General features: G+C 55.6%; 3 protein-coding genes and 1 long non-coding RNA gene across 8 annotated transcripts; 2 read left to right on the top strand and 2 right to left on the bottom strand.

The window, feature by feature from the left end:
- Positions 1 to 2,828: 2,828 nt before the first annotated feature.
- On the top strand, positions 2,829 to 5,295 carry SPSB2 (splA/ryanodine receptor domain and SOCS box containing 2). Its single transcript, XM_003988338.6, has 3 exons — positions 2,829 to 2,985; positions 3,243 to 3,998; positions 4,897 to 5,295. The coding sequence occupies exons 2-3, from the start codon at positions 3,335 to 3,337 to the stop codon at positions 5,022 to 5,024; spliced, it is 792 nt and encodes a 263-aa protein (XP_003988387.1). The 5' UTR covers positions 2,829 to 2,985; positions 3,243 to 3,334; the 3' UTR covers positions 5,025 to 5,295.
- A 110-nt stretch (positions 5,296 to 5,405) lies between these two features.
- TPI1 (triosephosphate isomerase 1) lies at positions 5,406 to 9,025 on the bottom strand. Its single transcript, XM_006933465.3, has 7 exons — positions 8,785 to 9,025; positions 7,457 to 7,580; positions 7,257 to 7,341; positions 7,050 to 7,182; positions 6,661 to 6,746; positions 6,108 to 6,195; positions 5,406 to 6,017 (listed from the first exon to the last, which is right to left on the bottom strand). Exons 1-7 carry the CDS (start codon positions 9,008 to 9,010, stop codon positions 5,899 to 5,901), a joined length of 861 nt encoding a protein of 286 aa, XP_006933527.1. The 5' UTR covers positions 9,011 to 9,025; the 3' UTR covers positions 5,406 to 5,898.
- Positions 9,026 to 9,778: 753 nt separating this feature from the next.
- USP5 (ubiquitin specific peptidase 5) lies at positions 9,779 to 22,964 on the bottom strand. 5 transcript variants are annotated; one of them, XM_045061309.1, is made up of 20 exons: positions 22,755 to 22,964; positions 19,865 to 19,990; positions 19,535 to 19,601; positions 19,207 to 19,340; positions 18,906 to 19,051; positions 18,481 to 18,665; positions 17,918 to 18,012; positions 17,061 to 17,254; positions 16,251 to 16,334; positions 15,903 to 15,990; positions 15,648 to 15,773; positions 14,991 to 15,144; positions 14,491 to 14,665; positions 13,759 to 13,847; positions 12,943 to 13,134; positions 12,268 to 12,411; positions 12,045 to 12,190; positions 11,671 to 11,824; positions 11,288 to 11,372; positions 9,779 to 10,430 (listed from the first exon to the last, which is right to left on the bottom strand). In XM_045061309.1, the coding sequence occupies exons 1-20, from the start codon at positions 22,962 to 22,964 to the stop codon at positions 10,337 to 10,339; spliced, it is 2,688 nt and encodes an 895-aa protein (XP_044917244.1). In that variant the 3' UTR covers positions 9,779 to 10,336. The 5 variants fall into 5 exon arrangements, with proteins under 5 accessions (XP_044917244.1, XP_044917245.1, XP_003988383.4 ...); XM_045061310.1 differs by having other exon boundaries at positions 13,012 to 13,134; XM_003988334.6 differs by having other exon boundaries at positions 16,263 to 16,334.
- LOC123386522 lies at positions 11,735 to 12,391 on the top strand. The gene is made up of 2 exons (XR_006600515.1): positions 11,735 to 11,866; positions 12,011 to 12,391. It is a non-coding gene; the product is annotated as an uncharacterized LOC123386522 (long non-coding RNA).
- Positions 22,965 to 22,993: the final 29 nt, after the last annotated feature.

Below are 22,993 nucleotides of genomic sequence, written 5' to 3'. Positions count from 1 at the left end.
TACCATGTATTAAACAACGAGCAGCTGAGCAGGTGCACTTCTGAACCTGAACTAGACTCATCATGACCGAGGCTTGCTCTTTGTCCCCTAAGCCTTCAACCACGCAGTTATCACACAGCTCCTGCACTAACATTTATCATAGGCCATTATCCATGGTCATGATGTCATTATTTTTGTCATCACACTGGCAAGATTATCTAGGTTAGGTGGATGACAGGTATTCAGGATCACATCTTTCCTTTTAATATGTTTTCTTCTTTGTCTTCAATTAAAATTATACAATTTTATTCATACATCATTGTAGAATACTGCCACATACTGTGTTTTACACAAAACTAACATACGCTGTATCTAATAGATGGGGTAGGTAAGGGATTTTCAAGGGTAATTTTGACGACGAGACATGATTGTCACCCTATCTCTCCCAACTCTCTATCCCCCCAAAATGTGAAGCTTGTAGCACAACAGCACCTGACCTACAGAAAATGCCAAGTCAGCCTCTTCAACCTAGACTCCCACCTCCCACATGTGCTCTCTCACCAAAGTTGCTAATGACCAAAAAATTCTTGTGAGTGATCAAGCTTGCATTTTCTGCTCACTGTGTCCTCCTTAACCCTCTTCTCTCTCTACACACTGTCTCTGGGTCCCCTCACTGATTCTCCACAGTTCAGCCTCTGGCTGAAGGCTGCATCACCTCCCAAATTTATATCTCCAGCCCAGGCCTCTTACTACCCTTCAGACCTGCAGTTTTCACATGTGTTCTGAATGGTTCTATCTGGTTGTGGCTCAGGTCGTGCACCTCAAAAACATGTCCTAAAGTGCATTCATCTTCCCCCCACCCCCCTGCCCCGTTCCAATTGCTTTTCTTTCTGCATTAGCGGTACCACTTTCCAACAGTCTTCCAGGCTAGAAACCTCCCTTTCTCTCGCCTCAGCATTTATCAGCCACCAAATCTTGCAGTTTCATCAGTGTTTCTTGAATTCTTTTCTTCCTTATTTCTACTGCCTTATTTCAGGCTCTTGCCACTTGTCACCTGGGCTGCTGTAACTGGTCTCTTTGCTTCTCATCGTATTTCCCTTGACGCCTCCTCTACATTTGCTATGCCAGGGTGGTTTTTCTAATGATTTTTTTTTTTTTAATAATCTCTTCACCCCATATGGAGCTTGACCCGAGCCCAAGATTAAGTGTCTCATGGTCTACTGACTGAGCGAGCCAGGCACTCCCAGGAGGGCTTTTCTAAAACGAGTATCTGACTATATTCCCCTCCTGCTTCCCTCCTATGTGTCTCCCCATTACTGGCCTGTCCAACAAGAGAACGTTTGCATTCTTTAGCTTGATCTACAAGGTCACTGTCATCCGGCACTGACTTTTCTAGGCTTGTCTCTCCTGCTTCCTTTCTAGTTGCAGGGACACCAAAGGCTTCTCATCTACTGCTTCTGGCTTTTTTCATGCTGACCCCTCTGTCTGGAGAATGTCTTCTCCATGCAGCACCCCAAACCTAGCCCCCATCCTGCAGAACCACCTCTCAAGCCAATTCCTAGTCATTCTTTAAGATTCAGCCCAGTGTTAACTTCCTCCAGGACACTTGCCTAACTGCTTGATCCTTGGTTAGGAGTTCCATCCTTTTGAGTCCCATAATACTTTCTTTGTATCTCCATAATTTCATCTACTACATGATAAACTGTTTTATAAATGTCCCTGTAACCTCCTTGGGATTCACTGCTGCATCTTCAGTGCTTAGCACAAATGATTAAATTTGAACCAGAAGCTCCTCTGAGTTTACATATATATAACCTCACTGAATCCTCACAATGCCCTTTGCAGTAGATACCAACAGTATCTCCAACTTACAGAAGAAGAAACAGGCAGGTTAAGTAATTTGCCCAAGGTCATGTGCATACTGGGTTTCAGGTATTCACCCCCAGTTAGCCTGGCTCCACATTTGGCATCTGTCATCACTATATTACATTGCCTTTCTATAGAGTGGACACTCAGTAAGTGTTAACAATAATAATTATGCTTAGTGACTGCATGAATACGCACGAGGCTCTGTGCTAAGTGCTTTACCTGGACTATTTCAACTCCACAACGACCCTATGAGGTGACTACTATCATTATTCCCATTTTACATAAGAAAAAACAGGTTTAGAGAAGTCTGGCAACCTCCGCAAGGTCATAGAGCTAATGAGTGACATAGCTTCACTCACAACCAGTCTTAACCACTATATTCCACCATTTGAGACCAACAGCTCAGGAATGGATTGACATCCAAGATGAAGACTAGACCTAGGACACCTACCTCTGAAAACATAGTTCAAAGCCTCAGGCATAAAACAGACTCCCTTACAAGTGGGGCAGAAAGCGACCGGTCCAGAAACAGTGACCCAGAATCAAAAGGACATAGAAATAGATGCCAGCACAACGAAAGCCCCTCCTTGACCCCATGCCCCTCATCTCTAGGGGCTCAGGAGTTGAGCGGCTCAAGCGGCTCAAAGGTCTTGACGATGGCGAACGCACTTCCTGGGATCCCAAAGCGGTGATCCCGTCAGAGTTCATTCTGAGCCTCGACAGCCTGGTGCAGACTCCGTGGCTGCCAAGGAGGGTTAACCACCCAGGAGGGTCTCCACGCGGGGCGGGACCTCGGGGCGGGCGCCAGAGGGTAACCATCCGGGGATGGGTCCTGGGGGGGCGGGTCCTCGGGGCGGGGCGTGCCCTCCGCAGCAGCGACCCGAGTGGAGTGTAAACCTCCCGCGAGGAGCCCCGCAGGGGGGTGGCCACGGGGCGGGGCGCGACCTGGGGCGGCGACGAGAGGGTTAACCGCCCCGGAGGGCCCCGTGGGGGCGGGGCCTGGGGGCGGGGCGAGGCGAGGCCGAGGGAGGTGCTGGAGGCGGAAGCGGCCGGCAGTCTGCGCCCTGCGCCGTTCGGCTATCTTCGGCGGGGTTCCTCCTGACGGCCTGTGACTCCCGGCCTGGAAAGCCAAGCGAGGTGCGGGGGCGGTGACGGGGCACGGGGTGGGCAGAGGGGACGACCCCTGGAGAGATCCAAAGGGGGTGAACCCGCGAGAGTCTCGGGAGACCGGGACAGATGGGCGAGGGCAGGGTGATGGGCCTAAGAGCTTTGGAAGGGGGTGGGGGGCGAAGAGGGAGTGGAGCGGTGGTGGGCAAACATGCATGAAAAGATGAGACGCCTGGGTGAGGGATCCCCGCCAGGATCCCGCCCTTTACACCCTCTTCTCTCCCAAGTCCTCTCCAGGTCAATCCCGAGCCGGAGGATCAACTTTCAGAAGAGAGGCGCCCCAGCAAGATTCGGGGAGTCCTCCAAGCTCCTCACCTCCATGGGCCAGACGGCCCTGGCAGGGGGCGGCAGCAGCACCCCCACCCCACAGACCTTGTACCCTGACCTCTCCTGTCCCGAGGGCTTGGAGGAGCTGCTGTCTGCTCCCCCTCCTGATCTGGGAGCCCAACAGCGCCACGGCTGGAACCCCAAGGACTGCTCGGAGAACATCGAGGTCAAGGAAGGGGGGTTATGCTTCGAGCGGCGGCCCGTGGCCCAGAGCACTGATGGGGCCCGGGGTAAGAAGGGCTACTCGAGGGGCCTGCACGCCTGGGAGATCAGCTGGCCCCGGGAGCAGAGGGGTACCCACGCCGTGGTGGGCGTGGCCACGGCCCTGGCCCCGCTGCAGGTTGACCACTATGCGGCGCTGCTGGGCAGCAACAGCGAGTCGTGGGGCTGGGACATCGGGCGGGGGAAGCTGTACCATCAGAGCAAGGGGTTCGGGGCCCCCCAGTATCCAGCCAGACCTCAGGGTGAGCAGCTGGAGGTGCCGGAGAGGCTGCTGGTGGTTCTGGACATGGAGGAGGGAACTCTGGGCTACGCTATTGGGGGCACCTACCTGGGGCCAGCCTTCCGAGGACTGAAGGGCAGGACCCTCTATCCGGCAGTAAGCGCTGTCTGGGGCCAGTGCCAGGTCCGCATCAGCTACCTGGGCGGAAGGAGAGGTGAGGCCTGGGGCAGGTGTGGGGAGAGTGTTCTGTTACTGGTGGCTGTGGTTTGGGATGGAAGCTCATCACTTTACAAGAGCAGAGGGAATAGCTTGACCTGCCTCCAGTGTGGAGAATGGCTAAGGGTCTTCACGCATGTTACCTAATTGTCCCAGCAGCAATAGAGGTGAAAGTGAGGCTTGGGAAAGCAACTTGCTAGTAAGTGGTGAGTCCTCAGAACAGAGGGAGGCGCTCCAGGGATTAGGGATTCACCACAGATATCAGCTTCCGGAGCAAGAGGTGCACAGGGTTAAATGGGTGCTGGGCGAGGTGTAGAAGAGAACTGGCAGTGCCAGACGCCCAGGGTGTGTACCAGATTCCCTGGGTTCTGATCTGTCTGTGCTACTTCCCTCCTCAAACCCCAGTAAGGGGCCTTTGGGGCCCTGGGCACCTGGAAGGAGAACACCCAAAGAGGCAGGGCCCTGGGAGGGGACTTCAGGGGAGGGGCCTCCTCTAGAAGGGGTTGGGGCCAGAGCTTGGGGCTGGTTGAACTGTTCTCTGCAAGTTGCAGAGTACTGCTCCTCCGGTCACCCATGGCCAGCTGTTGTAGAGTGGAGGAGGGAGGGCTCATCAGCCCCAGCTCCAAGGCTTTTACGGAATCAAAACCTAGACCAGCTCCACCACTGTCAGAACTTGCCTGGCCTGTTGCTTGGAGGGCCTTAGCTAGAGCTTCACCCCCAGCTGCCCGGGATGTGTGAAGTCTGCAGAGCCTCCCAGCCCCGGGGGCCTTAGATCTCCCTCTCAACCAAGACTCAGGGCAGGAAAGCAGAAGAGAACTTGGGCAGGACCCCATAGTTTGAGGAGGTCGGGCCAGTGGCTGCACCCCTACTTACCTTCCCCTCCTTCTCTCTCCCAGCGGAGCCACACTCCCTTCTGCACCTGAGCCGCCTGTGTGTGCGCCACGCCCTGGGGGATACCCGGCTTGGCCAGGTATCTGCTCTGCCCTTGCCCCCTGCCATGAAGCGCTACCTGCTCTACCAGTGACCCCTGAGATACCACAGATTGTGCTGGGGCCTTAAAACCATCCCTCCCCTGGGGAGTGGGGAGGAGGCACCGCTGGCCTAGACCAGCTACTTAAAGCCAGGAGGTGGGGTGGGGGGAGGTGAGGCTGGGCCCCTCCCCCAACCCTAGCTCTGGGGAGCCCTACGGCCCTAGAGCCTTCCCGAGGGGCAGAAGGGGAGGCTATGGCGGCCTGGGCCTGGTGTGCAGGACATTTTTTCAAGTAAAAACAGTAAGAGATGTGCTGTCGTAGAAACCTGTTTGTGTTTTTTTTTTTTGTTTTGTGCACAAGTGTCCTACGGCTGCCTCAGAAAGGAAAAAGAGGGGATGTGGGCAAGGACGGTGAAGAAGGACACACCACAAGGCTTAGTGCCAGGTGTTTATTTCCCCCACACGTGGGACTGCTCACATATACAACACACACAGGCGTTGGCACCATGGGAGAGAACAGCACCCCTGGCCTCTGAGGGGAGAACAGGACTTTCTCTCAGCCCTTGGCCTCATGGCGGGAGATGGGAGAGGAGGATGGCTTCTCTCTCCTGCCCTCACTGGGGACCGAGCGGGGACCCATGAGCAAATTCCACCCCTTCCACCTCTCAGCCAAGGAGGAGCCACCTTGGTGACCTGTTTAGTTCCAACCACTATAGTCAGTGGAGAAGGGATTGGCCTGGTCCCAACCATTACAGGGTAAGGTGTAAACAGTAAGGAAGAGGTATAGTTTGGCCACGAGGGGGGCAGGTGACACCATCAGAAGCATGTGCGGGGTGGGGATGTGTGTGGGGGGATAGGAGCACAGTCACTGGGCTTCTGAGCTACCTAGTCCCTGGCTTAGCGGGAAGAGGAGGGGAGACGGATGGGCTTATTGTTTGGCATTGATGATATCCACAAACTCAGGCTTGAGGGAAGCCCCGCCCACGAGGAAGCCATCCACATCAGGCTGGCTTGCCAGTTCCTTGCAGGTTGCCCCAGTCACAGAACCTGGGAACGGAGAAGAGAGAGGGAATTGTCAGGGATGGGATAGGAGGGCTGAGTCCACCCCCATCTCAGGCTGGAGCCAAACCCACTTACCTCCATAGATGATACGGGTGCTCTGGGCCACCGCGTCAGAGACATTGGACTTAAGCCATCCCCGGAGCTTTTCATGTACTTCCTGGGCCTAAAACAAGACACCAGACTAAGTAAGCCTCTTTCTGCCTTTCACTCAAAGGCTAAAAGACCCTGGGCCCCACTGAAGACAGGCAATGTGGTTTCGGGACAAGAACCCTGAGATCTGGGTCAGAATACCACAGCTCCAATTCCACCCAGGCCCTGGAATAGATGTTCCTGGACAAATCACTCTCCTTCTCTAGGCTTGGCGGAGTGGGGGGGGGGGGGGGGGGGGCTTCATTATTGTCATTATTATTTGGGGGAGATTTTATTTTTTAAAGTGATCTCTATACCCAATGTGGGACTTGAACTCATGACCCCGAGATCAGAGAATCAGACGCACTACCGACTGGGCCAGGTAGATGCGCTGGGGGCTCCTGTCTTTAAAATGAGGGGTTGGCTCAGGTGATCTCTGTGGCAGTCTAGTCCTACTGAGGCAGGGTAAGATAAGGGCAGAGTTCCTGGGCTTGGTTACCTGTTGGGGTGTTGCAGTCTTGCCAGTACCAATGGCCCATACAGGCTCATAGGCCAGGACAACCTTGCTCCAGTCCTTGACATTATCTGTGGGACAGAGATCACAGATGGAAGGGTGAACGGGAAGGAGCTATCCAGCCCACAAATCAGGGAATGATGAATGATGGTGGCCTAATGCCCCCTGGTGGCTGTTGGAGGAACTCCAAGTGGCATCTATACCATCCAGGCAGGAACAGAAGTGGTATGGATGATGCAAGGGTTCTAACCTTCCTCCTTCCTTTCCTGTATCAGCATGGGATGGGGATCAAATTAGGCTGCAGGGCATCTCACCCCACCTTCTGTGCCTCCATAGCCCTGTCCAGGCTCAAAGGTCCCTTTCTACTGAGTTACCTGCGATGACCTTGGTTTGCTCGAAAACGACCTTCTCAGTGATGCCAGCTTCCCTCTCATCTAGCTTCTCCCCGATGCAAGCGATTACTCCAAGTCCCTCCGCCAGGGCGTGGGCCACTTTCTGTCCAATCAGCTGTTGAGTAACAGATTTGGTGAGACGCCCCTCTTGGAATAAGGAATCTCGTACCTCCTCTCCTGATTACTAACCTCGTCAGACTCCCCAAAGACATGCCTTCTCTCCGAGTGCCCCAGGACTACCCACGTGGCTCCACAGTCTTTGATCATGCCAGGGCTAAAGGAAGAGACAGAAAGCCATGCTTCAGCACAGAGCCCACCCTTTGGCTTTCCCCTCAATGAGGAAAGTGAGGGCAGAGCCCCCACACACCCCTCTCCTGCCTGCATCTCACCTGATCTCCCCAGTAAAGGCTCCATTAGTCACTTTGTAGCAGTTCTGCGCAGCCACAGCAATCTTGGGATCTAGCTTCTGCCTGGCAAAGTCGATGTAGGCGGTGGGGGGTGCACAAACCACTTCTGGAGAGAAGACAGCACAAGGGGATGAAGTCATAAGGAAGCCATTCTCCAGACTCCCATCTTGGGTTTTGGAGTCCCCTCACCTGATTTCTTAGTTCTGCTTTCCACTCCTTTTCATCCCGGCAGGATAACCTTTGTCCACTTGCCAGCCCAAGCTGGGCCTGTACCCAACTCCTTGAGCCTTCCAGGTGTCCCTGGGAGGCCATGGCCCTTGCCCTGCCCTCTGCTCTTTAACAGCTGTGGTTCTGATTTCCCCAGGCTATTCTGGGCCTGGGCACCTCCTAGACTCAGCATTCTCTTGGAGCCAACCACGCCTCCCTTCTAAAATAGCCCATCCTTACCACTCCCAGGCAAGGATTTTTAGCAAAAGCAGAAGCAGCCAACTCCTGGGTTTGCACTGGGGTCTTTGGGGAATAAACCAGGGCCCGTTTTGATGAGGCCAGTGGTTCTGTGATTTAGGTGAGTGGGAGGGTAAAGACTCTGCCCGTGGGTGGCAGTGAGATGACTAGCTCAGACTAGAGAGGCCTTGTGCTTTCCCGTTTCCGGCCTGGAGAAAACTGTAGGATAGCTCCTCATTCCCAAATGGCCCATCTTGTTTGGCACCTGCTCAGCCCCTTCGTGGGAAGGCAGCAGTCATCCAGGCTGCCGAGGGCAAAGGATAGAGCGTGTAGTTCAGCAGGCCGCAGCCGCTAGTCTGGGGGACTCGACCCGCCCAGCGAGGAGCGGGGAGGAGTCGTGGGCTACGTGCGGCGGCGCACGGAGCAGACGGTCGAGGGGGCAGGTAGCTGGAACCCTGCACGCAGGCTCAGCCTCCTCCCCCACACTCTATGCCTGTCACCAGCCTCCTGCGATCGTCCGCAGGGGCTCCGCTCCTATCCCCGGCTCCTGTTGGGTGCAGCCCAAGCCCGCGCCCCGGGGCCATCTTCCTCCCGGTGACCCAAGAAATCCTTTCCCGCCCCGCGGTCGGAGGGCACCATTAAATGTGGCCCCATCTTTCTTCCTCCGACACACCCCCGGTATTGCGGCTGCAGGGTCGAAGTCCGGACCCCCCAATAGCCCTTATCCTCACCCCTGCATCCAGGTCCACGCGGACACCCGGCTAACCGAGCTCGGGAGAGAGCGCTGCCACGCCCGACCTTCCCCACACCCCGGCCCCCGCCCCGGCCCCGATCCCGACCCCGACCCCGACCCGGCGAGGGCTTACCGGTGTCGGCCGGCACCTTGGCCGCGTTCAGAGTGGTGATGAGTTCCCCCAGGTTTTTCTTCCGCCCATTCATCTTCCAGTTCCCCCCAACGAAGAACTTCCTGGAGGGCGCCATGGCGCTGAAACTGACACACTGAAGGTCAGTATCACCGCGCAGCCGCTGCCACTGCCCGCTTATATAGAGGGCCGTGAGGCAGAACTCCGCCTTCTCCCCGCCCTCGGCCATGGTTAGCCCGGCCCCCAGTCTGGAAATCCTTCCCGCCGCCGCCCCCACCACCTCCCTCCCGCCGCCGGTGTTGCAATGTTCTGACGTTGCCCCCGTTATTGTAGCAACGTTCCAGGGGCGTCCGGGGGCTCAGTGGCTTCAGCATCCATTGCGTGACTTTTGGGAGAAGGCGAGAACCTGCACTCATTAGAGCCCCCGCTTCACGACTACAGTCTCCCAGAGGGCCAGAGGTGGCCTGAGCTCACATTGCTCGCTGGACTGAGGGAGCTGTGAGGGGCACCTCTCCAACTCTGAGAAAAAGCCCTCCCTTCCCCTGTCAAAGGGGGAAGGACCGCCCACATTGGCTAAAAAACTGGGCCGCTAAGAGGGAAGCAGTTCAGAACCCCCCCACCCCTCCTCCTCCGGGTGTCCCACTCCCTGCTCCAGCTGGCCAACCCAACACACCGCAGGGCCTAGCGGAGCTGGGACACTTGGGAAATACCCACTTGGGCCCCCTCCCAGGGAGACTGCCGGAAGGAAAGCAGGGCTCTTCACCCCCCATCTTTGCTCTGACAGCCCCCACCCCTCCGCTGTCTTCTTTTGCCCCAGTGCTCACTTCACCTCGTCTCACACCCAATTTCCCAAGAGCTCTAGAACTAGTGAAAAGTTGAGAACTGCCAACGGAGGCGGCAAGGGGCAGGACAGTGTGCGTGGGGTGGGGGTGGGGGTGGGAACCTGGCAGACCCACTCACCTGCTAATCTCCCTTAAGGTATCAAACAGGACACAACTTAGCCATTGTACTTTTATTCACATCGTGTATTTTGGCATTTTCCAGAGAAGGGCAGGGAAGAGACAGGGTGGGGGAAAGACAGGCGGGAGGGCGAGGGGGATCCCCATTTCCCTCCCAGCCCTCCTTGCCTGACCACACAGGGAGCAAACACAAAGGGGGAGGGGAGGCACAGACGCCCCCTCCTGTGGAAGAGGCTGCACAAAGCTACACCCACGCGCACACACAAACAAGCCCCCCTCCACACCAGGGGCCGGCAGGATTACACAGAGAAGCAGAGCACTGTGGGTTCAAGGGGCGGGGGAAAGCAACAAAGTCTCCTCACTGACAGGTGGCCAGCCCCTCCCATCCCCTTCCTGCCCTATCCCCAAAGTCTCTGGAGTGTCCCCCGCTTTGCCTGGCCATTCTCCTATGGCCTCTAGCTTCTTCCCTGCTGCTGAGGACAAAAAGAAAAAAGGGAACAGAGCAGGGGTGGGGCTGAAGTCCATTCCTCAGCCCCTGTCCCGCATGCCAGATGGTCTGTCCCCTGTCCTCAGTGGTAAGGGGTCAGGGCAGGCTCTTAGCTGGCCACTCTCTGGTAGAAGTAGATGTAGCCCAGGTCCTTGGGCGGCTTCTCAGAGGCACACACTTTCTGGTCATTGTAGATCACCCATCTGGGGAAGCAGGGGAGGGAGGAGAAGGATGAACAGACAGGGCATCCACTCTGCATTAGCTTAGTCTCTGACATAGCCCCTGGTCTTGGTCCTGCTGATTCTGGAGCACAGGTTCCCAACATTCTCAGCCTGGGCCCCCACAACCTACAGTCTAGCTGCTACCTGCCTGAAGGGGGCATCCCGTTCTCATTCCCTACTCCCAGCCTTCAAATCCTCCAGTATCTCTACAGCCACCCCCACCCAGTCCTGCCAGGCCCCCGTCAGATCCACAAACTTTTTCTGTAAAGGACTGCACAGTAAATAGTTCAGGTTTTGGAGGCCATCCGGTCTCCGACACAATGACTCAACTCTCCTGTTGCAGCATGAAAACAGCCACAAATGAAACGTATGTGAGTTAAGTGCGGTTACGTTCATTAAAACTTTATTTCTGGGGCTCCTGGGTGGCTCAGTCAGTTAAGCGTCTGACTCTTGATTTCGGCTCGGGTCATGATCTCACAGTTCATGAGTTGGAGTCCCGTGTCCAGCTCTGCACTGACAGCACAGAGCCTGCTTGGGATTCTCTCTCTCCCTCTCTCTCTGCCCCTCCCCCCTGCTCATGCACTCTCTCTCTCTCTCAAAAATAAAACTTAAAAATAAAAATAAACCCTTTATTTACAAAAGCAGGTGGCCAGATGCAGCACTTGGGCCGTAGTTTGCCGATCCCTGCTGTCAAACATTCTAAAAATATGTGGTGTATCTGTGCCCCCCACCCAGCAGGCCTTTGTCTTCTCCTGCAAATATTCTAAGGGCTCCAAGGATGCTCCCACTCATTCTCACCACCGCTCCCCAGTTTGGAAGGTACACGGCCAGCCCCTCACCTGCCTTCCTTCTTGATGTGGCAGACATAGTGACCACACATGGTAGAGGTGCCCATGTGGCTGATGAAGGCAAAGAGCTGATACTCTAGAGAAGGGGGGTGCAGAGAAGACACTGAGAGGAATCCTCGAGCGACATCCAAAGGTACATCCAACAGCTCAAACTCAGGACGCAAGTTTCAGGGAAGGTGGGGCATGTACTGAGTCACAAGTCTGTCTCCGACTCCCAGAATCCCCCCTTCAGAAGCCATGTCAGCAGAAAGAAGCTTCTGCCCTCCCCCGCCCCCCCCGGCCCCCCGCCCCCACCGGAGGCAGAGCTGCCTTGGAATGAGGATCTGGTAGCTGACTGGCTAGATACCACTGGCCTGTTTCCCAAGGACACTCACTTCCAGGGCCATCCCGGACTTTAGGTCCCACTGGTACAGACTCGGAGATGGAGTCAGCAGCCGAGCGGCCCTCCGAGATGTCCATGGCGGCTTCCGCATCCAGGTCATCAATGTGACTGAAGATCCAGTCCACAGCCCTTTCTAAACTATTGTTCTTGGAGAGGAGGGAAGCATTGCTCTTTCCAACAAGTTCAGGGTAAGAAAAGCACCAGTGAACGGCTCAGCTCCTTCACCACGGCCACCAAAGGGTGGTGCCTCAGCCCTGGCCGTACCACACCGGTTGCCCTCGGTCTTGTTGACAAAAGATGGAACCTCACCCGCACCCCCTTCTTCCCCACAGGCCCCCCAGTCCTCAGCCGGGAGACAGCCCATACCGTGGCCCGAAGAGCTTTCAGGGCCTGGTCCCGGGAGAAGCCCATGGAGACGATGGTGCTCACGCAGTCTTCCGGCGGGGGGTCAGCTGCCGCACTGGTGGAGCCAGGCCCGCTGGAGCCAGGCAGGATGAGGGGGTTTGCGAAATCTGCGGGGGTTGAAGGGGTTGAAGTGTGTGGGGGAGGACGGTGGCCCTGTTCCGCCCTGCTACCCACCCCCGCCTACCTGGATCGTCCATGTGTGACATGACCCAGTTCATGGCGGCCTCAGCCCCACTGTTGCCTGTGTAGTAGACGGCTTTGCGGCAGGCGTCCATAGGGAAGCCCATCTCCACCAGCTGGATAATGACGGACTCGTCCAACATGGGTGCTGTTGGGGGCAGAAGCAAGGCCACGGTGACCCGACTCCTTGGGCCACGATCTGCTCCTCCTCCCTCCCACAGTGCAGTCCCCCGGCCCTCTCCCAACCACCACTCCCCCCCCCCACCCCCCGTTCCATGCATTTTTCTTCCATGGGGTGGCACCTTACTCCAGAACCTAAATGACAGCATGACATAACGCGGGTCCAGCAGTACTGAAGATACAGAACTGAGGCTAAAGATCTCCCATGGAGATCTTGCCGTTTCTCACAGAATGGGCCCTGTTTCTGGAGTATGATGCCTCGCCCCATCCCCAAGCAATGAGGTAACGAAGTAGAGAGGCAGTTAGCCAGTGCTGCTGCCGTCCACACAGACAATGTGGCTGGGAGCGCTCTACTCGGTCCTCACATCCATCAAAAGAGGGCAGGGGAAATTGGAAAGGGAGGACAGGAGAAAATACGAAGGACAGGGTCAAGGGGAGGCAGGCAGAGAAGACCCCCATCGGCAAAGGAGAGAGACAGGCAGGAAGAAGAGTCACTAACATGTCGGAGAGGAGAAGTGAGGGGAGCAGAAGGAGTCTTCGTCTTCGTTGCCATAGAAACCAAGGCTACCTTTGGGCTCATCCGGAGTGACCAGGGGTGGGGCAATGTCAGGCAGCTCCTCCTCTCCAGGCTGCAGCCCTGTACCCCTCAACTGGGAGATGTCTAGTTCCTCGGGCATCTCAATGGACACATCTGTAATTGGCATGGCAGGAAAAGGGTCACTTCAGCAGCTCCCTGGGGCCCTCCCTGAAAAAGCACTTCGGGAATCTCAAAGCCCTGCCCCATACCTTGGCCCTGCTCTGTAATAAGTTGCTGCTCAGAGCAGCACAAGTCTTAGGGGTCCTGGTGTAATACAGTGGTGGGCCTGGGAATCCGGAGACCTGGATTCTAGTCCTAGATCTACCACACATGAGCTATGGACAAGGATGGGGGCTTCCCACATGTACAACAGGAAGACTTCCTATCTCTGCAGGCTCAACTGATCTAAGGAAATGAAGTTCAATTAGCAGCTCTCCAAGTCGGCAGGGGCTGTAAGACTCATGAGAACTGTTTCAAGATTATCTAAATGACAACATCTTCCCAAGTGTAAACGTAAAACTACGAAAATCACTTTGAGTTGGAAATCACTGCTATGACAATCAAGTGCTTTCACGGTTTTAGTCTACGCTTTTCAAACGTGCCTTATCTTGAAACATTTGGGGTAATGTTTTCCTCCTTCAGAGGAAAGTTGGAGAAACGCTCGTTTATACACGTTAAGGTCCCTTCTTTTTCTAGCATTTTCTGCTTCACCTCCCTCATTCGTCCCAGCCACCATACCCAGTTTCTTGGGCACCCAGTCCAAGCCAAAGGTGAACTTCTTGATCTGGATGACCAGGTAGTCAGGGAAAGAGGCAAATCGTGTGGTCCTGGGGAAAAGAGAATGTCCTAGTACCCAAAGAATCCCAAAGTCCTCCTCTCCTAAAACCCCCACCCTGAGGTTCAGCCTCTCCCCGGTAGAAGCCCTGATCCCCAGAAGATACTCCACATTCTTATCTTGCCCTTGGCAGGCATCAGAGCATCTGCAGACAAGGAGCAGCAGAAGCCAGGGGCCTGTCAAAGGGTAGGGGGTGGGGGTGGGGTGGGGGTGGGAATGGCTGAAATCCCTTGGAACCAAAGCCCTCCTTCAGATCCCAAGCTTATGCTCATGACACAATTAGGCCCAAACTAAGTCCATTTGCTAGAAATCCAAATTCTGTCCACAACGGACACTACGTGCTTTCGCCCTGACTGAGTGGACAAAAGGTGCACTAAAATGTGACCCCATACCACAAGAGAAGCAGGAATCTCCGGAAGGGGCAGGACAAGGTAATACGGTCCATCGTCCGAGTCTATTCCTGCCAGGGCCTCTTGATTCCCTCGGGGCCAGATTACCAGCCCCAACTGATGCTAGCCCTGAGAATCCAACCACAAAGGGACAGAAGGATGGGAGAGAGGCAGACAGAGTCTCTGGGATTACCCTGACATTGGCCCGCAACCTTGGGCGCTTACTTGACGGCTTACAAGACTTACTTGACGGCTACCGATTTGGCCTGCAGGGCAGTGCTCCAAAAGTCGTCCACCTGCTCGGGGGCCCCATAGGCCTCCAGGCAGGAGCTGAAGGGCACCTGGGCCCGAACCAGTTCTGGTAGTGGCAGCTTCTCCTCTTCGGCTTGCCGCTTCTTTTCCTCATACTCCAGAAGCTCCTCTGGGGACAGAATTGACAGGTGAACCCTTCAGAGGGCACCGCCTCTTTCCCTCCTTAGCCCTGCCAGACTGGCTCTCTGTCCGTGACCACTTGGGCTCCTCCACTCTCCCCAAATCCACCTGACACACATCCACATAGGATCTTGCCTCTCTTCCCCAGCACAGCTCTGACAAGCAAAGGTGATCCTACCTCCCCGAGATGCCCCAGCTTCGGCCCTCTGGCTGGGGGAGCAGGGCATACTGTGGGCTCCACTCCCATTAAGGGGCCCAAACACTCCTACACCCTGGAGCCCCACTGCACCCAGGCCTCTCTGAGGGCAACCTGCCTTTGTTAAGGGCCGCGTCCATGGGCACAGGCAGCTGCATGATGTAGTCCACTCGCTGGGTGTACTTCACCTTCTCTGTGGCCAGGCACTTGATCTTTTCCTCCACCAAGAAGCGGAACACTTCGTTAGGATTTTCAGAGCTCCGGCAATTCCTCTATGGGAAAGAGGCAGGGTGGGGAGGTCTGGGCGGCCAGGGAGCGAGATGGGGGCCTGAAAGGGTCACTAGGGGCTCAGGGAGAGAGAGAGAGGAGCAGAAGGGAGTCTACCACTAGGAGGCTCTCGGGACTCAAGAGTAGAACCCTTCCCTAATTAGCTCCCCCTCTCCGACTCTGGCGTCTTCATGGCACTGGGAGACTGCGGTGGAACACGCTGGGATTTTTCTTTATAAGCAACAGGCATCTCCCTATCAGTTTCTTGGGTGCATCCTTCATCAGGCCGCAAGCCCATCCAGTGTAAGGATCACTGCTTGGCATTACTGTCCTCCCCAGGGGCAACTGCTACTCACAGGGAAGGCCCAGTGCATGCCCGCCGCCGGGTTCCAGGGGTGGGGCTGGTGGGGGCTGAGGGGAAAGAATGAGCAGGAGGCAGAAGGGAGAGAACCACGGGCAGATGGAGGGAGCGTGGAGTGCCCTGCCTTGCCATCTTCCCGGCCCTTACCTCCACCATGTTGATGAGGTGAAGAAAGAACTCCTGGGCATCCTGCTGCCGGTTGGTGGAGAACTCGGGGTGACCCTTGCCAATGAGGGCCTTGAACATCCGAGGGGCAATGCCATCTTGAACTTCCTAGGCACAGCCAGGGCAGCGATTCAGCTGGGGCTCAAGTAGGCCACCAAGGGGCCTTCTTTAGACATCTCCCAGACCTCAGTTTCCCCATAATTCCAGAGCCTGAAAGGGATAGAGTCCCAGACTCACCTTTTGTTCTGGCACCTGCTCCCCATCGCCTGACTCCGGTGCTGGCTTGGAATATTCTCCCGAGAGAAGGCCATGGCCCAGTTTGGCCCTGCATTGACATCCAAGAGAACCACTTAAGCTTCAGTCAACTGCTGATCGTCTGACATCTATCTGTGCCTTTTCCTCCCCAACTCAACCCCGGCATATAGACCTCAGACAACTCTCTAGAATGTGAAAAACCTGAGATTCCCCAGGAACCCAACTCAGGGCAGACAGCATGGCCAGAGGCAAACGTCCTGAACTGCTGCCCACTCCAGGTGGTCATGGAGGAGAACGAAGGCATACAGGCTGCGAGGCTGTACACAGGACCTGGCTACATACACCTGGGTGCTGAAGTCCTGGGTAGGGTCCGTCGGGGCATTCTGAAAGATCTTCTCCAGCTTGTCCACATACCTAAGAGCCAAGAGAAGGATAATTGGAGGTGCTCTGGCATGGGTTCCAAGGAAAAGGGGACTATTATCCATTAGATTGGGGGAACAAGCAACCTTCAGAGTAGGGAGTCATGTGGTTAAAACACGGGAGTCCATTTCTTTCCAGCAACCTGCCTTTCCTCCCCTTCTCAACTACGCCAGCATGCAGTGTACCCTGATGCATTTTTTTCCCCCCGGCCTCCTCCCCAGGAGTGAGCCAGGGGAAGGGAGAAAGTTGCCTGGAACAGAACGTGTCACCACATTGCTAAGTTTTCACATGTGCGTCAAGTCCTTCTCAATTAGAAAGCAGGCTCACTTATGCTCAGAATCTGCCGTTTTGGTACCTTAGTGTCCCAAGCCCTCCCCTTCCCCAAGTGCTACACGTCCATGTCAGGTACTCATCTGATGTCACTGGCCTCAAGTAAAGACCACCACCCCACCCTTGAGTAGTCAGGAAGCCAGGGAGAGCCCCAGGATTCGGTGTTCTGCTCCCAGTGGGGCTTGTGTGGCTGGGTGACAGTGGGGTGGTTCTAGAACTAATGGGAGAGCGCCAGCCACAGTGTAACAGGAACAAAGACGGAGCTAGCACACAGAGGTACTGAGGGTGGCTGAAGGAGGAGTGTGCCTAGAGGCTGGCGTCCAGGAGGAGAGCTGCGGGGTCAGGGGTACAGGGCCAAGGGGCCAGTCATGGGGAGCGGGCGCCACTCACTTCCTCTGGAAGTCGGGGATGCTGAAGAGGACCTGGACCACGGAGTTGAGGTAGCAGCTGTTACCCAGGTTCCGGATGCCCGTGTAGCCAGGCCCAAACAGGGGCTTCAGTGGCACACTCGACTCCTGGATCAGCTCCCATTCGCCAATCCGCTGGTTCATATCTATCTCCAACTCAGTCATGGTCTTGTCCGTCTGCAAGGGAAGGGACGCTTCAGACAGGGCGAGACACTCAGCCCTGAATTTTTTACACTGATCCTTCACAGGGTCCGGGACGCTACCCTGCTGGAGCTCAGAATGTGTTCAATTATGGCCTCTAACATGGGAGACGCACTAGCTATTTCCAGTCCAAGTTCCAGAAGGCCTTGCGCGATCGTCCCGGAGGCGGTTTAGTGGTCAGGCCTCTGCCTGGGGGAGAGGAAGAAATGAATGCGAGTCCTTCCACTTGAAGTGTTTTTTTCCATTCCGAAGCTGCCCCTTCTGACCCTTCAGGTCTCCGCTCCAGGTCTTCCTGCCATAAGCTACTGCAGCACCCTCTCTGTCTCTTTCACAGCGCCCTTCGGTTTGTGTTCATTCACTCATGTGCCTGAGCATGTGATTAACATCTGCCTTTCCATCTAGAGTTTAAGTCCCTGAAAGGCCACACCTGTCTTATTCACGCAGTGACTAGCACAGAGCAAGTACTCAGTAGTGGTCGATGAATGAATAATGGATTCTAGAAACCTTTCCAAAGGAAGCCCACATGTGTCGGGGACCGGGATAACCGTGGCAGCTCGCTCCAACGCGCTGCTTCAGCCTCAGGCGAGGCAGGGCCTGGTGGGCAGGGACGAGAAGAATCTGAAGCCGTAGGGGTCTCACCTTCTGCATCTTCAGCATGTCGATGCCGAAGTGGGACAGGTGCTCAGCCAGGTTGGGGTCCAGGACCATGTCATCCTCATCATAGGAGTACACATCTAGGGCAGGAGGCAGGGGTATCGTCAGAAGCAGTGGCTCTGGCCTGACCACCAGTCCCACTCCTTGCCCCAGGTTCGGGGGGGGGGGGGGGTGGAGCGCTGGTGGGACAGAAGGATGAGCCTGTAAGGGTAACCCTCTTGGCTTCCCTGACTATTGGTGAGGTCACAAGCCCTTCTGAGACTGGCTGTCAGAGAAGATGGGGTGAAAAGAGGCCAAGGGCTGGCGTTACTTGGGGGCCCACCCCCAGGATAAGGTGCTGGGGTCAGATGGTTTGGGAAGGATACTCACTACACAGATTATCTTGGTAACCTCTAAGGAGGGGGACTCGTATTTGGGGGGTTTAGCTGAAGCTCTAGTCTCGTCTGCAACATTCTCATTGTTTATCAAGAGGAGGTATTCCCGTGCTCCCCGAGTAACGGTTAAAGCCCACTCTAGCGTGGAGGCGGCTGGAGGAGGGGAGGGAGTACCGGCTCCATCAGGTGTGATGGTGCCCAGCTTGACGGCCAGCGGGTAGTTGGTCTCTCTGTAGTGTTCCACGGCGTGGTTGTTGCCCCCACTGCCATCGAAGTAGCGGCGGCCACAGAGAATGGAGCCGTCTGTCAGGTTGAGCCACAGGTTCTCTCTCATGTCACACTTGGAACACTTCCAGCCGCTAACCAGGGAGAAGAAAATATGCTGAACTATGGGGAGGGGGGTATATGGGATTGGCCTCTCCAGTGTGAGAGCTCTCTCTGCTCCTCTCCTCTGGACGGCCCCTGGCTGAGTTCATCTCCCTCAGCGCCCCCCGCCTTAGCCTGCTCCCGATGCTCTCTCCCACCAGATCCCCCAGGAGGGTGGCCTCTTTGCCCCTGCTCTGGGGGTGGTGCCCCAAGGTGGAGGGGCCAGGCCTCACCAGGGAGGGATTCGAGCAGGGTTGTCCAGCTGCTTGAGGTTGAAGGCATGCTTAGACACCTGCCGTACTTCCCCATCCCAGGCCTGCACCTCCTGCTTGCGGGAGGCCGAGTCGGCTGACAGTAGGGCCTCCACCGCACTGGTCACCTGGGGGAAGCAGAGGGTCAGAGATGGGACCCAACCCCCCACCCTCTAGTCCCTCTAGCCCCTCAGTCTCCAGCTTTCTCAATGCTTGCCCAAGACGTCACTGCTCTGGACCTGCCTGCCCCAGAGTCCCCGGCAGGGCAGGAAGGCATTCGTACCCGGTCTCTGACAATGTCAGGCAGTCCCCCCAACCCATCTCGGGCAATCTCCAGGTAATCCGGCAAAATAACAATCTTCACATCCTCATCATATTCATACTTCTCCTCGCTGAGGTCAAACCCGCCTTCAACACCTGGTGAGGGAGGGAAGAAGGAGGAGGGTAGGACAGCCACCATGGGTAAATGTCCCTCCTCCCAAACGGCATCTCGTTTTGTCCCCTCCAGAGCTCTAGGGCCACTGGTCAGGCCCATTCTTTGGGGGCCTTTCGAGTGCCTCTGAGGCCAGGAAAGACCAGCTCGGGAAGAACAGGGCTGAAATCGTGCTCACCAATAGCCAGCCGGGTGGGCTTCTTTCGGGGGGGGTCTCCAGTGCCTGTCGTGGTGTCCTCCTCTTTCTGCAACGAGGCAGGAAGGGCAGGATCAGCAGTGAGTGCCAGGGAAGGGACAAATGGGGAAGATGGACAGGACAGGGTGGGTTAATCTCAGAAGGGAGTGAAGCTAAATAAAACATGTGTGCTGAGTTTTAATGATACCAACAGAAACAGGCGAGAGGGGGAAATGCAGCCTCTGGGAGGTCAGAACAGAAGAGACAGATTCAAAATGAAGACCAGTGGGATGTGCCTGAAAGTCCCAGGCCTTGCCCCAGCTTCATGCCTACCGGGCGCCGGGTCCTCCGGAGGTGCAGGTAGACGCGCTGGCCGGTCTTGTTGAAATGTCTCTCCACATACTGTTTCCCAAAGCCCAGGAATGTGTTCATGCAGATGTAGAGGCCACCCTCAGACTCCTGCAGTGCAACAGGTAGGGGAGGAGACACAGGGAGGATGAAGCCTGGCTAGGTGGGGAAACCAAGACCTGGGGTCAGAAACTGGTTTCCACAAGAAAGGCTCTGTTCTCTACCACCATGTGGCTGTTGGCAAGTCATTTAGCCTTTTGGGACCTGGTACATGGCTAAGATTCTCCCCATTCTCCTATGACTTTGATACCAACCAACAAGGACACCAGGAGCTAAGCAACACCTGTCAATCACCATTCCTCTTTCTTCTCGCTCCTTCTTTGGGCTTTGGAGCCTTCCAATCAATTGCAGAGAACTCCCTTTACGAGGCCGATGGGAATCAAATACCATGGACTTCCAGGGCCAGTGCTTACATTCAGAGGGAAAAGGGGTCCTTTCCCGGGAGAGGAAAGACCTGCATGTCAGACACTGAACCTACTCCCCACACACGACAAACCCTGCCTAATCTCCAGGATTCAGAAAACTTTCCAGACTGGAGGAGCAAAGATTCTAGCACCTGAACAATACACCCAGCTCCTGAGCCTGCCAGGAAGACCAGACTTCTCCTTTACAACATCCTACTAGGTCGTCAAATCCTGGTCCATGCTGAGTCCTCTCCCTCCTCTCCTGCTAAAGCCTGGAGCCAGGCTAACAGTGCCTTGTCTGGGGCTCACTGTTATACCTGGACCTGGTTCGGCAGGGACACAAAGACCAGCATTCTCCAGCCACTGCCCTGCTGCCTCCCCTCTGACCAATAACTAAATCCCGCACTGAAGTCCATCAACTGCCAACCTCAAAGCCAATCCCTCTCTAGAATAATCTAGCAATACCTGCTGAGACAACTGAAACACATATAACGCAGGGAGAAAACAAGGAGAGAAGGGTCCACCCTAAATCACAGCTAAGGAGGGAGGATGAGCTTCTCGAACACTGAGCAAGTCTCCCAGTGTCTTTGTGAATAGTGATGGATAAGGTAGAGGAGGTAACCGGAGAAAACAACAGTCTTCCTTCAGATCCAAGCAACGACAGGCATCTTCTTCCTCGAATAAACGCCTCAGTGGCCTTGAAAAATTCTCTGCTGCGATATGAAAAATAGGGCACCGTCTAAGGCAGTTCTTGGTCCCATAGATTGCTCTGTACCACTCCCTAGAACAGTGTGGATTACAATGTTCATGGGCAAATGGAGCATTTTTCATCACAAGGGTCAAACAGGCTTTCTACCATGAATTGAATTTGAAGATAATCAAACATGCTGGAAGTTGGTCAGGAAAGCAACAAGGCCACATTGGAGATCTCTTGACTTGGGATAAAAGAAGCAAAGTATAATAAGCTTACAAAAACACCATTTGGATTATTCGAAGCAGTTACTAAGGAGAGGCAGACAGGAGTGTGAAGAGGGAGCCACTGACTTCTACCATCTGTTGGTAATTAAGAGAAACCTTTCTCTCCTGAGAAAGACAGGACCAAGCCATGCACTTGATGAACTAGATGGCATGCAGGAGCTCTGCAGTAACCAAACTCCTCTGCTGGAAATAAAAATGCTGGGTTTCCCCAAGCCTTGGGAGCCCTGGAGCTCTGCTCTGAGCAGTCAGTCCTCTTTTGGCTCTGCCAAAGCCAGACTCCAGAGAAGCAGCACATTGTCTGAGGCCCAGATCAAAGCCTAGCAAACCAAGCAAACCACAAATCACAGTGATGATCCTGAACTGGGCCTTAGATCATGCTGCTATACTCAGCACTGGCGATGCATTAATGAAGCCTTTCCACTCTGACTTGCAGTTTTCCCTGCCACGAGCTGGTCTGGCTGAACACCCTGGGCAGGGCCCAGCGACCGCTTGACGGGAGGGGTGGTAAGGGGGGCGGATCCCAACCAGGCTGCTGTTGCCTTCTCAGCTCAGGCTCTGGCCAGGCCAAAGGCTAGTCTCTGCTTGACGGTGACACAGGAAGGCAGAACTGCAGGAAGGGAGGTTCCGGGTGGAGCCTACAAAACGTGAAGCATGGTGTGGGTGGAGGCTTTGTCTAACTAGTCAAGAGTGGGAGCGGGATGGGAAAAGGGTCTTAGTATCCTCCACGAAAGACACCATCTCTCTGGGAATACTTTTAAAAGGGTTCCCTGTGCTCTCTGTGATGGGCGGGAAAAGGGGGGCTGCGGCCATAGTTCACCTCAAAGGAGAAACGACTAGAGCTTTCCTCCCTTCTTTCCTCTCCTCCCTACCACCAATGACCCACCTCCCCGCCCCCTGTCCACATTAACCATGGGTGGAGTCTAAGTCGGCCTTTCTCAGAACCGCCCTTCTTCATGGTCACTTCCAGACTACTAGGCGCCCAGGAACTGCAATCCCCACCCTTCAACCCAAACCCCGGCCCAGAACAGTGCAGGGTCGCCCCATCCCTCCCACACGAGACTACAAAACCCGGAGAGCCGCGCGCGGCAGGCAAGGCCAACTCCCAGGCTTTCGCAGGGGTCCACTTGGGGGATGTAGTCCAGCGAGCGGGATGCGCCTCTACCTTGGAACGGCAATGAGGGGAGTGAGCGACTACGATCCCCACAATGCTCCACGAGACGGGGAACGGGTGGGGCGGGCGCGGAGGCTTCCGGGAGTGGTAGTCACACGACAGCGCCAGCTAATTAAAAGCAACGGCAGGGAGGAGCGTGGGAGACTACAAGTCCCATGGTGCATCGCAGGGAGGCGGTAGCCCAAGCCTTGCAGGCCCCGGCAGAATGACCAGGGCGATGGAAGGAAGTCGTGCTCGCTGCGGGCGTGGGGAATGGGCTTACCGGTGTGTCGAAGGAGAAGGCGCACTCGTCTTTGTGGACCCGGTCTCCAGCCTTAGGAACCCGGATCGTCGGTAATACTGACAGCAGCGCCTCCTCACTCAGCTCCGCCATGACACCGGCAGCAGCTCCTCCACACACAGCGGCTCCCACCGTTCCCAGTCCCCCACCCCCTAGTCTGGCCGTCCAATGAGCTCTACTCGTTAGGTGCATGCGCTAAAAGGAGGACGCGCGAGAATGGC

The sequence above is a fragment of the Felis catus genome, chromosome B4, assembly GCF_018350175.1.
Source record: "Felis catus isolate Fca126 chromosome B4, F.catus_Fca126_mat1.0, whole genome shotgun sequence".
NCBI classification, from domain to species: domain Eukaryota; kingdom Metazoa; phylum Chordata; class Mammalia; order Carnivora; family Felidae; genus Felis; species Felis catus.
The sequence above is the reverse complement of the archived record's forward strand: the minus strand, read 5'-3'. Positions and strand labels throughout refer to the sequence as shown.

Coding starts and splice junctions, on each gene's coding strand:
- SPSB2 (XM_003988338.6), top strand. CDS start 3,335: ATGGGCCAGACGGCCCTGGCAGGGGGCGGCAGCAGCACCCCCACCCCA. Junction 3,999..4,896: donor CTACCTGGGCGGAAGGAGAG/GTGAGGCCTGGG, acceptor TCTCTCTCCCAG/CGGAGCCACACTCCCTTCTG.
- TPI1 (XM_006933465.3), bottom strand. CDS start 9,010: ATGGCCGAGGGCGGGGAGAAGGCGGAGTTCTGCCTCACGGCCCTCTAT. Junction 6,747..7,049: donor GCAAACCAAGGTCATCGCAG/GTAACTCAGTAG, acceptor TCTGTCCCACAG/ATAATGTCAAGGACTGGAGC. Junction 6,196..6,660: donor AGACTGCAACACCCCAACAG/GTAACCAAGCCC, acceptor GTCTTGTTTTAG/GCCCAGGAAGTACATGAAAA.
- USP5 (XM_045061309.1), bottom strand. CDS start 22,964: ATGCACCTAACGAGTAGAGCTCATTGGACGGCCAGACTAGGGGGTGGG. Junction 19,341..19,534: donor GCCCACCCGGCTGGCTATTG/GTGAGCACGATT, acceptor CTCCCTCACCAG/GTGTTGAAGGCGGGTTTGAC. Junction 15,991..16,250: donor ACCCAGGTGTATGTAGCCAG/GTCCTGTGTACA, acceptor ATGTCAATGCAG/GGCCAAACTGGGCCATGGCC.